The sequence below is a fragment of the Pan paniscus genome, chromosome 15 (genome assembly GCF_029289425.2).
Source record: "Pan paniscus chromosome 15, NHGRI_mPanPan1-v2.0_pri, whole genome shotgun sequence".
NCBI classification, from domain to species: Eukaryota; Metazoa; Chordata; class Mammalia; order Primates; family Hominidae; genus Pan; species Pan paniscus.
This window is the reverse complement of record NC_073264.2, coordinates 94,581,133-94,599,363: the sequence shown is the minus strand read 5'-3', so window position 1 is coordinate 94,599,363 and position 18,231 is coordinate 94,581,133. Positions and strand designations below refer to the sequence as shown.

Below are 18,231 nucleotides of genomic sequence, written 5' to 3'. Positions count from 1 at the left end.
ATAGGAGACTTTAACATACCTCTCACAATCCAAGATCAAGTGGACTAAAAATTAATAAAAGGTATAAAAGACCTAAACAACATTACAAGGTAGATCTTATAGATATACATCAAACTCATATTATTGTATCAATAATAATAGAGATTACAACTTCTTTTTAAGTACATATGTGGTATTCACAAAAACTGACTAAATCTTATGACACAGCAAAAACCTCAATGTGCTACAAATAGAAATAATGTAAATAGTATCCTCAGACCATAAGGAAATAAAATTAGAAATCAACAACACAACAGAGAAACAAAAATACCCTTCCACATGGAAATTTATGCACTTTTAAACCACTCTTAGGTCAAAGGCAAATATACAAAATTCAATTGCAGAATTTCTTGAAAATAGTTACAATAAAGCCTGACATTACCATAATCTGTAGGCTACAACTAAAGGAAGTGTCAAAGAAAAATATATTGCATGAAATGCCTATCTCAATAAAAATTAAAAAAAAAATTAACAGCCAACTCAAAAAGCTAGAGGAATACAAAATAAAACAAAGAAATCAAGGAAAAAATAATCAGAAATTAATAATAAAAACTGAAATTAATTTAGAAATGCCAAAAACTAGAAGTAATAAATAAAAATAACTGGTTTCTTGAAAAAGAAATCAACAAAATAGACAAACCACTGACCCAATTTTTTAAAGGGGGCAGGGGAGACAGCACAAATACACAACATTAAATACAGTCATCCCTCAGTATCCACCAGGGATTGGTTCCCGGACCCACCCCCACCCCTAACCTTCTGCAGGTACCAAAATCCTTGGATGTTCAAGTCCTTTTTATAAAATTATATAGTATTTGCATATAACCTATGCACATTCTCCTGTATACTTTAAATCATCTCTGTTTTATAATACCGAATAAAATGTCATCCTATAGGAATAGTTGTCATACCCCACTGTATTTTTTTATTGTACTATTTTTTATTGTTTTTTTCCCAAATATTTTTGATCTACTGTTGGTTGAATCCATGGATGCAAAAACCACCAGATACAGAGGGCCGACTGTATGCATTAGAAATGACAAGCAGAAAATAAACATCAAAACAGAGGAATTTTTAAAATTTCTAAGATAGTCATTTGCATAATTCTTTGCAAACAAACTTGAAAACTTAGATGAAATGCATAATTTTTTAGAGAAATAAAACTTACCAAAATTGACCCCAGTAGAAACAGAAAGTCTAAATAGAACAAGTGTCATACAACAAATAGAGAAAGAAGTTAAAGAGTTCCACTACAAAAAAAGCACAGGCCAGATTGTTTTACAGGGGAACTCTAAAAAACTTTTAAAGATCAGATAACACCAATGCTATTATATTATTCCAAAGTTTAGAAAGGAAGCAAAATTTCCAGGCTCACTTTATGTAGTGAGTATCACATTGTTCCCAGGTCCTGAATAAAATTACTTCCCACTCTACCCCCCAGAAAAACACCTATGAAACAATCTAACTTATTAATATCAATGCAAAAATTCTTAAAATATGATGAAATTCAACCAAGCATATTAATAAAGTTAAGAGAGGAAGCAATATGGTCTCCATAGATGCAGAAAATAAACTTGACTCAACACCCATTTTGGCTTAAAAAAAAAACTTAACAAAATAAGAATTGACAGATACTGCCTAGTATATTACCTCAGCCCAAAATAATATCTTACTTAAAAGAGAAATACAAGAGATTTTCCTACTAAAGTAAAACACAAGCCAAGAACACCCATTCTCTCTGCTATATTTCACACTGTATTGGAGATACTGACCAATGCAATCAGAAAACAAGAAAGCAATTAGAGGCATAAAAATTGAGTAGAAAAGAAAGGACAAAACTATTTTCTATTTGCAGAGCATAGAATTGTATATCTTGAAAACCCAAAAGAATAGATGGAAAAATGACTACAAAAAGAAAATAATTTAGTAAAATAAAGTTATAAAATCAGCATACAAAAACTCAATAGCCTTCATGTATTCAAAATTTTAAAATAGAAGAAATGATACATCTCAATTATGATGGCAAAAAATGATGAAAGAAAATACTAAGCAAGAGCTCTATAAGAAATTCCAAAATCTATATGAGAAAAAAGCACCCCAAGAAAGGCACAGACTTCAACAAATGGAAAGACATACCATGTTCTTAGAAAGAGTAAGATTCAATATCAGAAAGATGTCAATTCTTCCTAAAGTAAGTTATTCTATAAAAGTAATATGATACTCACAAAAATACTATGAGGCTTTTTCCTGGAGTTATTCAACTTGTTTATAAAATAATTTTGGAAGAATGAAAAAGATCTAACGCAATGAGGGTTATGTGAAAAAAAAAAAGAACGTAAAAGAAAGCCAGTGAAACCTGCTTGAAACATTATTTTTTAAGAACAATGTTGAATGGGAGAGTGGAGATTCTTAGAAAATTCCCCACAAAAATTTTAGCCTCCAGTTAAAATAAAGGGTAGTAATGACCACAGGAGCAATTGTTGGCTCCCTGTGAATAAGTCATCCCAAGTTCATTTCAACTTCCTATTTTTTTAGAGATCTAGACAGGGCATCAAAGAAAAGTTGTAGAGAGTGTATACATCTCAGCAAAGTAGGATGCACTTGGAGAGTCAACTGTAAGCTCCTCTAGAGCCTAGCACAGTGCCTGATACATTGTAGACACCCAATAAATATTGGTTGAATAAGTGAATAGACAAGTTGATGAAATATATAGATTGAGTGGTACCATGATAGGATAGATTTGTATCTAGCGAAACTGTCATATTTAAAATATATTGATTAGAGGCTCAAAGCCAACTTGAAAAAAGTTATTTAATAGCATGACACTCACAGGGCTTTGGTGCTTCTTTCTTTTTGTCAACATTTTTATTTTGGATACTTCATATAGGAATGCATATTGTTTTGGTAGTTGACACAAAACCAATGGAAGAATAGCTAATATGTTGGATTATAGAATCAGACATAACAATGAAATAACATTAATAAGACAAAACGTAATAAGGTTTGTAGTGGTTTGAATTGTATCCCCCAAAAGATATGTTCAAGTCTTAATCCTGGTACTGTGAATGTGACCTCATTTGGAAATAGGGTCTCTGCAGATATAATCAAGTTAAGATAAGGTCATACTGGATTAAGATGGGCTCTAAATCAAATGACGTGTGTTTATAAGAGGAACGAGAGAGAGGTTTGGATACAGAGACACAGGCTGTGTAAAGATGGAGGCAGAGATTGGCGTGATGCTGCTACAACCAAGGAATGCCAAAGATTGCCAGAAACCCCCAGAAGCTAGGACACAAGGAAGGGAGATTCTTCCCTAGAGCCTGCAGAGAGAGCACAGCCCTGCCAACACTTTGATTTCAGACTTCTGGCTTCCAGAACTGTAAGAGAATAATCTTCAGTTGTTTTACACCACCTAGTCTGTGCTAATTCATTACAGCAGCTCTAGAAAACTAATACAGCGTTAAACAAAGCCCTAAGACTTTCAGCTGCACAGATAGAGGGTAAGTGCTCACTGAAAATATTAGAATGATATGCAAAAGACTCGCATGACCCTTGCGCAAGGATGACACACAAATCTGTGAAAAGTTCTGTATAAAAAAATAAAAAGAAGAAATAGGAATTAAGGTACTTGAGGAACATTGAAGAAATAAAACCAAAGTATAATAACACATCTCTCAAAGCTGTTATGAAAATGAATTAAGCCAATATATACCAAAGCGCCTAGTACCTAGTAGGCACAAGCAATAAATATCTAAACTGTCTTTCCTGGAGAGCTTAAGATTCAAGCACATATAATCCTGACATGCTAAACTGTTTGTGAGTTATTATCTATTTCTACTTCTGAGGCAAGCTGATTTATTCTTAAAATAAAATAACATATACATAAATGTATATGTATATACACATGCATTTGTGCATGTATATATACATAAATATATATGTATACACACACACATATCCTTTTAATTTTATTCTATTGGAAGACCAAGTCCCTGAGACCAATGAAAATGAAAGATACCCTGAAATGCTGAACACCACCGCAGTTTTAATCCCACATCAAATATCAAATGAGACTCACATGATAAGCTGTATGCTGTTGGTAACATTGGTCTTGAAAAGTCCAGAAGGAGAGAAAAACAAGACACAAATAGAATAAATGGACTGAAAGAAGCTAAAAGTTCTAAATGAAATTGTTGAGCTTTTCACATTACAGAAAGCAAGAGTATTGATAAGAATATATTTTTTGCTTAATGCACTTTTTGATACAGGAAATATTTCATTTCTAAGCCAATATATATGTTTATTTATGCAGAGCTATCCATATATTTTCAAAATGTAAGAAACAAATGCATATGAATTTCCAACATAATACTACTGCAAAACAAGAATCCCAACTTAAAGCTTATTTATTGGTTGAGTAATCAATACATAAAACTTGAACAGGATCCAAGTAAAACTGGTCTGAAGAGGCCCTGACTTTAGATATATTGCCACTTTATCTTAAAAAAAAAACAGTTGGCTGTGTGCTAAAACTGCCTACCACTTTAAGAATCATAATTATTATTTTGAATATAGTAAAAGGAAAATTTAGCTAATCGGACAGAATCAAAACCACAATGAATGTTTAAGAAATGTGTAACATGTTATATAAATACTGTAACATTTGATTTAGCAAATATATTTTAAGTATTTTTGACAACTGTAGTTTTATTTACCTGTAAATCCATTTGAAAAGCATGCATTTTGTGCAATGTTCACATTGCATAGAATGCAGAACTTCATATTAACAAAAATGTAAAATCTTCAAATTAATGATATCCAAACACTTGGTTATGTAATCCTTCCTTATAAAAGGCATTTCATCCACCCTCAGTCATTTTTACTTTTTCAAGAAACGATTTTTGTGCAAACACTATGCACTGGACAAGGGATTGCACACTGGAGACACAGAGAGGAACATAATACAATCTACACACAAAGTAAATTAAGGCAACTAACAAGAAACTAATTGAAATATAGTGTGACCACACAAATAGGGCATACAGGGAGAAAGTGGCAATCAGGCAAGGTTTCAAAGCTAAGTATTGAGCAGTAAGTAGGCATTAGACAGGCCAAGACGATGAGGGGGAAGAAAACATTTCAGGCAAAAAGAACATGATACATTGGAGGAACTGAAAAAATAGTTCATTGTAACTGGATCGAAGAGGTAAAGCAGAGATTGTTGATGAGCTAGAATCAACAAGGCTTGGGAATGTGTTGAATAGTTATGGCAGAGAGTAAAAAGTTTAGGAAGACTGATTTTTTGACTTGGATAAATGAGCAAGGAAGTGTCATTTACCAAAATGACTGATCTAAAAAGAAGTACAAGGTTGGAACAAAGGACAATGAATTTGGGTGGTATGTATAAGATGCTTGGGTAGAGATAGAGGACTGTAGTTCCAAAAACGTTTGTGGACTAGAAAATTGTATGTGGGAGGCATCCTCGTAGATGATACCATGTAAGTGAATGTGGTCAAGAGTCTGTGGGATTTTAAAAAAGAGTGAGAGAGAGGACTAATGACAGATTCCTGTGCGAAGCTAATTTTCAAAAGGCAGGAAGAAGACAGCCCTAAGAAAAAATCTGAGTGGGAACAGCCAGAAAAGAAAGAAGAAAAGGAGTTTAAATCAGGAATGCAGCAACTAGTGTCAAATGATACAGAGAAGTCATGTAAGACGAGAGCTAAAAGCTATTCTTCTTTTTGCAACCACAAAAATGGTTATAATAGGCACATTCTAATTTTTGCATAATATGAATAAAACTGTAATAGAGTTTCCTCTATAAGAAGTTTGCAATATTCTTGTGAAAAGATTTCTAAATGACTACAACTGCAGTGCTATTGAAAGGAGAAGTACTTTTCTATTTTAGTGATATTACCATATAATGTGCAAAAAATAAAGAAAACTATCTATTGATTTCTCCATGCATGGCCCTTACATATACATGGGAGAGGGGCAAGTTCAACTTCAAGTCATAGTGCTAATCAGCTACACTCTTAAAATTGTTTATCTTTGATGTAATCAAAAATATTTTTGGTTACTGGGAGGCTAGATCCAAACTTCACAATTATCTCCATTTTGGCAGCAAGCATAAGGTTTTATATTTGATGATGATGATGATGATAATAATTGTTAACATTTATTAAGTCCTCATTATGTGCCAGGATTCTCTGCTAAGCACTGTTCATGAATCACCTCATTTAATCTTCACAACAACTATAACTATCCCCATTTTATAGAGGATGTAGTCAGGGCTTAGAGACATTAACTTATCTAAGGTCACAGAGTTTACAGGGAGCAAAGCCAGGATTCAAACACAGGCAGCAGTCTGATTCTAGAACCCCAACTCTGAATGTCTGCTGTTACCAAAAGCAGAGCTTCTTTTGAAAGAGCATACCCAAGGTGATCCCGATTGGTCAATTTTGATTCTTAGAACACAGAAAAAGTTTGGGGTGGAGGGAGTGGGACTCCTCTTTAGAATTCCAAATAAATTTCATTTTTATCATTCCAAATTCTATATCAGCTATGCAAACATTTTCACTACAGTGAACTTTGTAAGAAAAAGAAGCATTTGGAGAAAAAAAAAATTAACTCTTCTGCAATCACCTGAGAAAGTGCTAGGAAGCTTTCACCTCCTGTTTTGAGGCTCTGCAGATAGCACAGGAAACAGATTGAATATTTTTTTAAAGGCTCCAAAAACTAGCTGCTGCTGCTTCTTTTTTTTTTTTTTTTTTTTTTTTTTTTTTTTTTTTTTTTTTGAGACAGAGTTTTGCTCTGGTTTCCCAGGCTGGAGTGCAATGGCACAATCTCTACTCATAGCAATCTCCGCCTCCCAGGTTCAGGTGATTCTCCTGCCTCAGCCTCCTGAGTAGCTGGGATTACAGACATGCACCACCATGCCAGGCTAATTTTGCATTTTTAGTAGAGATGGGGTTTCTCCATGTTGGTCAGGCTGGTCTCGAACTCCCGACCCCAGGTGATCCACCTGCCTCGGCCTCCCAAAGTGCTGGGATTACAGGCGTGAGCCACTGCGCCCGGCCACTAGCTTCTCCTTCATCACTATTACTTATCTCACAGAAAATGCCACTACATAAAACAGAAATCATTTTTCATATCTCTGTGATACGTTACATTTCAAAGGTAAATCGAGTAAGCTGGTTTGGGTTGAAATGCAAGTACTTTCTCTTGCTGGTCCAACAAAACTATGTCTACTTGTCAAACCAGTGAAACCTTTATCTACATCAAGAAGCTCCAAGAAGAAGAGTAATAGAAATAATATTTTGACATTATATTAAGCCTAATTCTCCCTCCTCATTCCTTAGGAAAGTGGTAGTGTGCATCCTGAATGCAGAGGAGAAACGAGCTCTCCCATTCTCTCCTTATCCAGTAGTCTTCACACCCAGTAGAAGGAAAAAAAAATTTCCCTGACCTTTCCTTCTCTTGCTCCTTACACGTAGCTAAACTTCTACCAAGTCCAAGGATAAAATGCTGCCAATCTGCATTCTTTTTATAAAAAGTATTTGTCCTTCATGAACATCAACTATGCAGCCTATTGTGTTTTTGCTTTATTTTCAGGTACATAACATACACGAAAATGTCAATCCACTCATGTTAGTGCATATTAACAGAAAAAGAAAAGAGATTCCTTAATTACCTTCATTCTAAATACAGATACCTAAAAACATCCATAGCATCCTTAACCTTTCCACAGCCTACTCCCATTTACCTCCTTTGCCCTCCAAACCCTTAAGACTAAAGCAAAGATAGCTCCTACTACAATTCCTTACTTTAAAGATGGAAACTCTGAGGCACAAAACTATTAAGTTAATTGCCCCATGTCTCACAATTAATCAGAAGGACATACAAAGCTCAAGTCCACATGTTCTAGCTCCAGATATGGTGTCCTTTTCATCCTCTACAGATGAAAAAAATCTGTTTCACTAACACGTCTAAAATAGCTACTTAAGTCCACTAATTGCTCTACAGAATCAAGTCCATAGATAGATTTTATTCATTGCCCAGGAAAGAGACAAGACAAAGCATCCAGTCCATTTCAAAATATAACAAGGAAGAGAAAACACAGGAAGAGGACAGTAATACTCACTGGCTTTAGCCTGAAATTACTTACGTAATATGTAACTACACAATCAAATGACAGGTGGTGTTTTTTCCTTTAAAAACCATACTATAATAAAACCACTTGGCTTTATTATAATATCAGGATGTGATATTCTCAAGTGGGAGGTTCTACATGGACTCAAACTATGTTACCATTCCTCAAAACAGAATGCACCAAATTTTTTTCAAAAACCTCTGTAAAAGCAAAACTTAATTTTGAATGTAGATTTAACTTTCAGAAACATGCAAAAAAAATCACAAGAGAGCTTCCTAACTATTTAGAGGGGATGGACTATTTAAAAGTGGGCAATGCTTGTCATTATCATAGCCATCATTTATTGAGTACATTCTATGTGCTAGGCTCATTACTAAACCTTTTATATGTATTCTCTCATTCCCCACAACAACCCCATCAGCATGATTAGCCCAGGTTTACAGATGAGGAAATAAAGTTCAGAGAGGTCAATTATCTTGCCCAAGGTCAAACAGTAGCAAAACTAAGATTCAAACTCAGATCTTCCGGATTCCAAAAAAACATAAAGAAGTAAAAGCACTGGGTGGTAGGTGGGCATGCACAATTTCTAATGAACCATCAATCTGAGAATTCTAGGAGCCTTCAGTTTATTTAACTTATCTGGTGAATAAATGACATACTGCATTTTATCATATATAAGATATTGCCCTCAAATAATGAGACTACTGTTTTGTGTGTCTCAAAAACCGGCTTTAATAGCCATTCCAAAGAAGAATTACAAAGACTTTTAAGTAGTGACAGCATTATCCATATAATATGTACTGCTTTCAAGAAAGGAGTCAATCTAGGTGAATAAGTTCTGGTATATTGTTAAAAATTCAAACTCACTGCTTAATAAAAACATCTTTTATTTACAATCTGAAGTTTAAGCTCCTGAATCCCTCAAGCCCTCAAGTGCACTCGGAAAAAGGCTTCACATTGATCAACCTACCAAGCACACACCGAAGGCCTACTAGTGCGCACTGCAATAAGACAGACTATGGGAACCATATTAGAAACTTACTCCATCCACAAGGAGTTAGCAGGTTGCTTCCAACCACGCACACAGTCAGTCATTACTGGGACAACCAAAATCCTCCGGTGCTATTTGCTATAGTTTGTGTGGGCTGCCCTACAAAGGAAGCCTGCTCTTTGGAACAATAATTAGATCAATTAGGTCATTTTCCCAGAGCTCCTTTCACTTTCTTGTAAGCACCGCATGGTTGTGGTTGGTTTTGACATTGGTGTTGGCATTAGTGAGTTAATTTTCCTCTTGCCTGGCTCCCTGCTCCCTCCCCCTTCTCTCCCTTCTTGCCTCTTCCACCCGAAGTGGAAACTGCGGACTCAAACTCCCCTATGGCTCCAGCACCAAGAACTGGGCATGCTCAGAAGGCCAGGCAGGCTTTGGTTGCAACTGACAGTTCCCCGCCCCTGATTTGCCGCTACCCCCTTCCCCCACTCCAACAAGAGATACTGAAATGTTTATCTGAAAGATACGAGGCCTCTTTTTCCCGAGAATGACCCCATTTTAATTTCATTTCGCAGGGTCTCTGAGTCTTGAGAAACCCCCGCTGGAGCCCGAGGAAGACCGTATTATTTTTCAGCACCGGGGACAGCGCCGCGCTGCCATTAACGTCCACCCTCCCCCACCTTCTCTCTCCGCCACCCCCCACCCGCCCCAACCTCAGCCCCCACCCCCGCACCAGCACAATGCCAAGGTCTCCCAGCAGCCGCAAACGCCGCAGCTGCAATAGCTCCCAGCCGAGGCCGGGCCGGAATGCCGGGCCGGCTGCTACTTACACTGCTCCGCTTTGGTGGACATGGTGCTGTCCAGTTGGAAAGGCTTTGCCCCAAAATCTGTGTCGTGTGAGCTCCCTCGCTCCGCCAGCGATGTTGCGAGGAAAAGAGTGCATACCCCCCACCCCCCACCCCCTCGCTTTCCCCCTCCCTTAGGCCCGTGTCGCTACCATTCGGACAAAACGCACATCAAATTGCAGAATTCGGTCCCGGAAGGTTAGGAAATCGCCCCCGGAGAAATGGGTGGGATTTAATAGGCGGCCAAAGGCTTCCTGTCCGTCCCCTCCTGGAGCTGCCCGCGTTGATGTGGGCGGGGAGACCGAAAGGAGAGAGCAGGCTGCGGCTCCTGGTGAAGTGGGAAAATGGGCTCGACCGGGGGAGGAGTATTTCCATTCATAAGGCGCACGGAGGGGACGGGTGTTTCCCAGAGAAAAGCCTCTTAAAGCGCCGGAGTCCCCGACCATTTGGATCTCCCATTGGCGTTCTCCGGGCCTGTAAATCCTGCTCCCGGAGCAGCCCCCGGAGCCTCAGCAGGGTGACCGGAGAGGGACCCAGGTGCGTCCCACGCTTCGTCTCAACCTCCGGGAGGAAGGAGAGGGAGGCGGATCCGGGGCGGGCTGGAGCGCCGGGGCCGGAGGGTGCGAGGATGCTCCTGAGGACCGCGAGGAAGAAAATGCAGGAGGAACCCTCAGCATGGCTTCCCTGCGCGCTGCGGTCCCTGCCCTCGCCTCCCCTCTGCGATGGGCTCTCCTGCTGATGATTGGGGATGGGAGGTCCCACTGCCAGGGGACTGTGACAAGACTTTAGAAGTTGGGGCTGAAGGAAGGAGGAGATGTCCACGGATGGTGAAGCTGGAAGGGCCACAGAAAAGGAAGATGAAAGACTGAAGACAGGAAGACCCCAGGTGTGCTCCCTTGCAGCCATCCCAGCTGGACAGGGACACATTAGGAAGCCCCTCGACTGGAAAACCGAAGGCAGCAGGAAAGGAAGGCAATAGACGAGGGCATCGTGCATATTAATAGGAAGATATCCAAAGAATCCACTACAGAATGGAGAGACACTTGGAGTCGGGAAGAACCAGATTCAAGACCCACTTTTACCACTTACTCACTCAAGGACCATCTTCTAATCTCCCTACACCTCCGGTTCTTTATCTGTAAAATGGGAACATTAAAACCTGCCCTGTCATCTGAAGAGTTACTGGGCAGATCGAATGGATGCGCAAGTCCTTGTAAACTAAAAGTACGGCACAATCCCCAACCATTATGTCCATTCTTCATTCAAATAGTTTAATTTGTTAAAGCTGAGGGGCAATGGTCATAGCAGGTTAATTTAGTAAAAGTTACAGGAACAAAACTGTAAGTGTTGACAATGACTTTTAATGCTGATAAATCAATGTTTTCCACCTCAGAGAATAAAAGATCCTATTTAGGGAAAGAATTTTAAATTCTGTGTAATATATCAAACTATTCAGGTGAAATCTTGGACAATTAAGAAAAATATTATGAACAAACATCAAGGAAAGATGCTTGTGAGTAGCAAAAAAAAAAAATCTACAAATAACAGGGAAACTGCCCATAATGATGCACACACAGCACTCAAGTTTCATGGTATTTGCAAAAATGTTCATAAAGGGTTAGTGAATTGGCTCTTTGGGTTGCATATGTGATTGGACTCTGACATCCTGCTGATTGGCAGGTTGCTCTGGCTAATCAGCTATCATTCCATGTCATTGTTCATTCCCAAAACCACATCCCAAAGAGAAGTTCCATTTATTAGTAAAAGATAAATGATTATGTGAAGCATGATGCCAAAGAGTTCGTTTTGAGTAAAAAGAAATTGGAATCATTCTAAAGAAAATATGAATATAATGATCATTCCTGAGAAGATGACAAACACTTTGTATGGCTAAAAGAAAGCTCAATGGGTTATTCAGAAAATTCTTGGAAGCCTGAGGCTTTGATAAAGAAAACAGTAATTGGAAATTAACACACATGAAAAAGAGGTGTCTTGGATAATACAGAAACAAAGGACAAAGTATGTGTTGGAAACCTATTATCCCTTTATCTGCTTAACAATCTTTCATTTGTCATCAATTAACCCTCCCGTTACTGAGTTAAGGGAGAGTATAATGGTGTTAAGTCATGGACTGAGGAGTTAGACAGCCTGGGTTTGAATTCCAGCTTTGCCTCTCATGATCTGTGTAACCTGGTGCAAGTTACTTAACTTCTCCATGCCTCGACTGCCTTACCTGAAAAATGGTCATATCATAGTCACATTAAAGGTTGTCAGGAATAAATAAGTATATATATGAGAATCTAGAACAATGACACATATGAGTGATGGCTGCTATTAGCACTACTGCTCAAACTCCTCAAATGCACCCAATCCATTCAGGTTAGTTCTGATGCTTCGGACCCTCCAAAGCCTGATAGCACCCATATAATTGAGACTCTAATCATCAACCTAGGCACTCACAGCTTGAGCCTTCTGACATGCCCATTAACTCACTAACCTGGGCCATATCCATTACTCAGTTTCACCATTCCGACATATGGCCTTACTACTTCAATGAACTCCCTCACCTTTCCTTCTGTCTCCACCTATCTCAATCCTTCCTGCTTAGTTTTCTTCTATTGCAGAGGTAGTGCCTCTTCTCATTGCCAGATGCAATGCCTTTTTTTCCAAACCTATGCCTCTAATTATAAACATTCCTACTTATTCTAGAATTTGCTATTTTAATTATCTTCTTTTTCCCAGCATTTTAAGTCTCATCTTTTCAATGGATTTTCCCATCCTGCTTGCAAACATGCATAAATTTTTCATCCTCAAAAAGCTGTGCCTATCATCTTACTGAATAAGTGGCCTCCATTTCTCCATTTCCTCACTACCCTACCTGCTATCAAATTGTGGCTGAAACAGGTTACTTCAATAGTCACTAATAATTTCCTAATAGTAAATTATAATTGCTTTATCTCTTGGTGACTAATGCCAGCATTTGAAATTTCTCCCTATTTCTTTTTGAAATTCCCTCTTCCCTTGACTTCTATAACATAATGCTCTTCAAAGTCTTCTCCAAACTTTTTGCCCATTCTATTGTTTAATGAAGTAATTCAAACATAGAAATATTTTAAAAATCATGAACACTAATGTTACCACTACCCAGTCTCATCAAATCTTAATATTTTGTCATGTTGCATTGTTTTACTTTTCAGAAATAAAACATTTTAGAGACATTAGAAGCCCCCATAAAAAATTATTCTAAATTTGTGGTTATGTCTTTATATTTTATATTATTTACTTATTTGTTCAGCAACTACTTATTGAGTGCCTATGTATGTCAAACACTGCTCTAGGAACTTGTTATAATGTAGCAAACAGAGAAGACAAAAAAAAATCTGCTTCTTAAAACTAATATTCTAGTGGAAAGACAAAAAACAAGTAAGTAAAACATAATATATTCAGTGCTGACAAGTACTAAAAAGAAAAATATTACACAAAGGGAAGGAGAAAGTTTGTATTGAAGGGTTTGAAATTTTGAATGAGATAAAATTTTAGATAGGGTAATTACATACACACCATATATGTCTATTTCCATAAGCAACATATATTATTTTACATGTTTTTTAATTTTCTATAATTAATACCACACTATATATATCTTTTTAAAACTTAACACTTTATGCTCAACATTCCATTTTGGTTTAATTATGTTTATTAAACACTATGTGTGAGGAACACCCCACACAATTAGTGATTAAAGACTCCAATAGCATACTCACAGCTTGATTGACCCAAAATGCCAAAATACATAGTTAAAAGCAATTATAGCTGCTAGAAAGTGAAGGGAGAACTGTGAGAAAGAGAGAGCCACAGTAAATGAGATATCACCTATTTACCTCTGCCCAAATATCTAGCTGATCTCTGAACCACACATGTGAAAGCCTGCATGCAAACAACAAAAACCCAACTAGGGATTCAAGAACTAAACTGATATTCAATAAACTGACAGTTTATAGTTTATATCCCATTAAGTTAGTTACCTGCTAAAAAAGTCAACACTCTTCAGAGGAAAATAACAGAATACAGAGTCTCCACAGCACTAAAATCACAATGTCCAGGATACAATCCAAATTTACATGACACACAAAGAAACAAGGAAATGTGACCCACTTGACCAATGGTGAAGAAAAAAGGCAATAGAAAATGAACCCAAGATGATCCAGATGTTATCATTAACAAAGATTTTAAATCATGTAAGTCTGCTCAGTGCAGTGAAAAAAAAAATGCTTATAATGATTGTAAAGATGTCAGTAGAGAAATTGAGACTATATTTTTAAAAAACCATTGGAAATTTTAGAACTCAAAAGTACAATATGTGAAATAAAAAATTCACTAGATGATATTAATGGCAGGGTGTAGAAAATAGATGAAATATGAAGTAAGCTTAAAGATAAATCACTGTAAATTATCCAATCTGAAAAACAGATAGAAAAAAATAATTAGAGGAAAAGGAACATAGCCTGGGGCCTGTGAGACAATAACAAAAGGTATAACATATAATTATACTCACAGAAGAAGAGGATAAAAATACTAATAATATATTAATATATTATTTTAAAATATTTAAGAACAAATATTTAAGGAAATAATGGCTGAAAATTTTCCAAAATTTGGTGACAAAAAAAATTTACAGATATAAAAAGAAGTACAAACCCCCAAGCAGGAAAAATACCATGAAAGTCAAGCCTTAAGCACATCAGATTCAAAATGCTGAAAAACAAAGACAAGGGAAAACCTTGGAACCAACCAGAGAAGAATGATATACAATGACACACATTACATACAGGGAACATCAATGCAAATTAACACTGACTTCCAATCAGAAACAACGGATATCAGAAGATAATAAACTAACATCTTTACCATACTAAAAAGAAAAAGAAAACTGTTAATGCAGTGGCATATTTGGCACACACAAAAAAGTCCTTCATAATGAAAATAAAATAAAAATATTTTCAGATGGAAGAAAACTGAGAGAATTTGCCACCAGCAGACTTGCACTATAGGAAATAGTAATGGAAGTTCTTCAGGCTGAAGGAAAATGATACCAGATGAAAATGCAGATTTTCTCCCAGTCTACAGCTTGTTTTTCACTTTGTTTATGGAGTCTTTTACTGAAGAGAAGTTTTAAAATGTAAACGTAGCCAAGTTTAACCAGCCTACCAATCTTTTTCTCTATAGTTTGAGCTTTCCTATGCCCAAGGTTGTAAACAGATTCTTATATTTCATTCTAAAAGTTTTAAAGTTTTACTTTTCACATTTAAGTGTTTGTTTCAACTTAAATTTATGTTTATGTTTATGTGTGAAGTGGGGTCTGCTTCTTCCCCTATGAATAAGTAGCATCTTACCCATTTATTAAACTCTTCCCTGAAAGGTTCTAATTCCATGCCAACTTGATCATAAATCAACTTTTTTATGTATATATGAGGCTATTTGCCAGCTTTGTATTCTGGACCACAGGTATGTTTGTACCTGCCTGTTTAACCATACTGTTTTAATAACGATAGCTTTATAATAAGTCTTTATAAGGCAAGTCCTCCCACCTGTGCTTGTTCTTCAAATTTATCTTGGCTATATTTGACCATTTTGCCTACTGCATCCCCACCCAAATCTAATCTTGAATTGTAATTCCCAAAATCCCCATGTGTCATGGGACGGATCCAGTGGGAGGTAATTCAGTCATGGGGGCGGTTACTCCCATGCTGCTGTTCTTGTGATAGTGAGTGAGTTCTCACAAGATCTGATGGTTTTATAAGGGGCTTTTTCCCCTTTTGCTCAGCACTTCTCCTTCCTGTCACCATGTGATGAAGGATGTGTTTGCTTCCCCTTCCACCATGATTGTTAAGTTTCCTGAGGCCTTCCCAGCCATGTGGAGCTGTGAGTCAATTAAATCTCTTTCCTTTATAAATTACCCAGTCTCAGGCAGTCCTTTATAGCAGCATGAAAATGGACTAATACACCTGCCATGTGAATTTTTTTAGTTTCAATTTTTAATTTTTGAAGATACATAGTAAGTGTATATATTTATGGATTATATGAGATGTTTTGATATAGGCATGCAATGTGTAATACGCACATCAGGGTAAATGGTGTATTCATCACCTCAAGCATTTCTCTTTTGTGTTATACGCAATCCAATTATATTCCTTGTTATGTTTAAATGTGCAATTAAATTATGTTTGACTATAGTCGCTCTACTGAGCTAACAAATACTAGATCTTATTCATTATTTCTAACTATTTTTTGTACCCATTAACCCTCCCCCATTGCCCCTCCACCCCCACTATTCTTCCCTGACTCTGTTAACCATCCTTCTACTCTCTATCTCTATGAGTTCAATTGTTTTAATTTTTAGGTGCCACAAATAAATGAGAACATGTGAAGTTGTTCTTTCTGTGCCTGGCTATTTCACTTAGCATAATGACTTCTAGTTCCATCCATGTCATTGCAAATGGCAGGATCTCATTCTTTTTTATGGCTCAATAGTACTCTCTTGTGTATATGTACCACATTTTCTTTACATATTTATCTGTTTATAGACACTTAGGTTGCTTTCAAGTCTGGCTATTGTGAACAGTGCTGCAATAAACATGAGAGTGCAGATATCTCTTCAATGTAATGCTTTCCATTACTTTGGGTATATACCTAGAAGGAGGATTGCTGGATCTTAAGCTCTATTTTTAGGTTTTTGAGGAACCTCCAACTGTCCTCCATAGTGGTTGTACTAATTTACATTTCCACCAAGAGTGTATGAGGGTTCCCTTTTCTCCACATCCTCTCCAGCATTTGTTTTTGCCTGACTTTTGGATAAAAGCCATTTTAACTGGGGTGAGATGATATCTCATTGTAGTTTTGATTTGCATTTATCTAATGATCAATGATGTAGAGCAACTTTTCATATGCCCGTTTGCCATTTGTATGACATTTTTTGAGAAATGTCTATTTAAATCTTTTGCCTACTTTTGAATTGGATTATTAGATTTTTTTCCTACAGAGTTGTTTGAACTCCTTATATATTCTCGTTATTAATCCCTTGTCAAATAGGTAGTTTGAAATATTTTCTCCCATTCTGTGGGTTAGCCCTTCACTATGTTGATTGTTTCTTTTGCTGTGCAGAAGCCTTTTAACTTGATGTGATCCCATTTGTCCATTTTTGCTTCAGTTGCCTGTGCCTGTGGAGTATTACTCAGGAAATCTTTGCCAGTTAAGTGTCCTAGAAATTTTCCCCAATGTTTTCTTTTAGTAGTTTCATTGTTTGAAGTCTTAAATTTAAGTCTTTAATCCATTTTGATTTGATTTTTGTATATGGTGAGAAATAGGAGTCTAGTTTCATTCTTTCACATATGGACATCCAGTTTTCCAAGCACCATTTATTGAAGAGACTGTTCTTTCCTGAATATATGTTCTTGGTAGTTTTGTCAAAAATGAATTCATTGTAGATGTATGGATTTATCTCCAGGTTCTCTGTTCTGTTCCATTGGTCTATGTGTCTGTTTTTATGCCAGTACCATGCCATTTTGGTTACTATAGCTCTGTAGTGTAAGTTGAAGTCAGGTAATGTGATTTTTTCCAGTTTTGTTCCTTTTGCTTAAGATAGCTTTGGTTATTCTGGGTCTTTTGTGGTTCCACATAAATTTTATAATTGCTTTTTTCTATTTTTGTGAAGAATGTCATTGGTATTTTGATAGGGCTTGAATTGAATCTATAGATTGCTTTAGGTGGTATGGTCATTTTAACAATATTAATTCTTCCAGTACATGAACATGGAATATCTTTCCTTCTTCAATTTCTTACATCAATGTTTTATAGTTTCAGTATAGAGATCTTTCACTTCTTTGGTTAAGTTAATTTGTAGGTATTTTATCTTATTTGTAACTATTGTAAATGGCATTACTTTCTTGACTTCTTTTTTTTTTTTTTTTTTTTTTTTGAGACAGAGTCTCGCTCTGTCCCCCAGGCTGGAGTGCAGTGGTGTGATCTCAACTCACTGCAAGCTCCACCTCCCAGTTTCACGCCATTCTCCTGCCTCAGCCTCCTGAGAAGCTGGGACTACAGGTGCCCACCATCACACCTGGCTAATTTTTTGTATTTTTTTTAGTAGAGACAGGGTTTCACCATGTTAGCCAGGATGGTCTCAATCTCCTGAACTCATGATGATCCACCCG

At 36.8% G+C, this 18,231-nt stretch overlaps 1 protein-coding gene and 1 non-coding gene across 8 annotated transcripts in view; one reads left to right on the top strand and one right to left on the bottom strand.

Moving 5' to 3' along the window:
- Positions 1-18,231, bottom strand: part of UNC79 (unc-79 homolog, NALCN channel complex subunit) — a 310,032-nt gene that overhangs the window by 266,421 nt on the left and 25,380 nt on the right. For 2 of the 7 annotated variants that reach the window (XM_008958226.5, XM_057299779.2), the window contains exon 1: positions 10,007-13,198. The exons of 2 other annotated variants lie outside the window; for them this stretch is intronic. In XM_008958226.5, the coding sequence (XP_008956474.1) occupies positions 10,007-10,028 (22 nt within the window). In that variant the 5' untranslated portion in view covers positions 10,029-13,198. Of the gene's footprint in view, positions 1-10,006; positions 13,199-18,231 lie in introns of those variants that run through there. 3 more of the 7 variants (XM_008958230.5, XM_055097975.2, XM_055097972.2) reach the window with 2 other exon arrangements.
- Positions 3,526-3,636, top strand: LOC112437036 (U6 spliceosomal RNA). Its single transcript, XR_003025707.1, has one exon. It is a non-coding gene; the product is annotated as a U6 spliceosomal RNA (small nuclear RNA).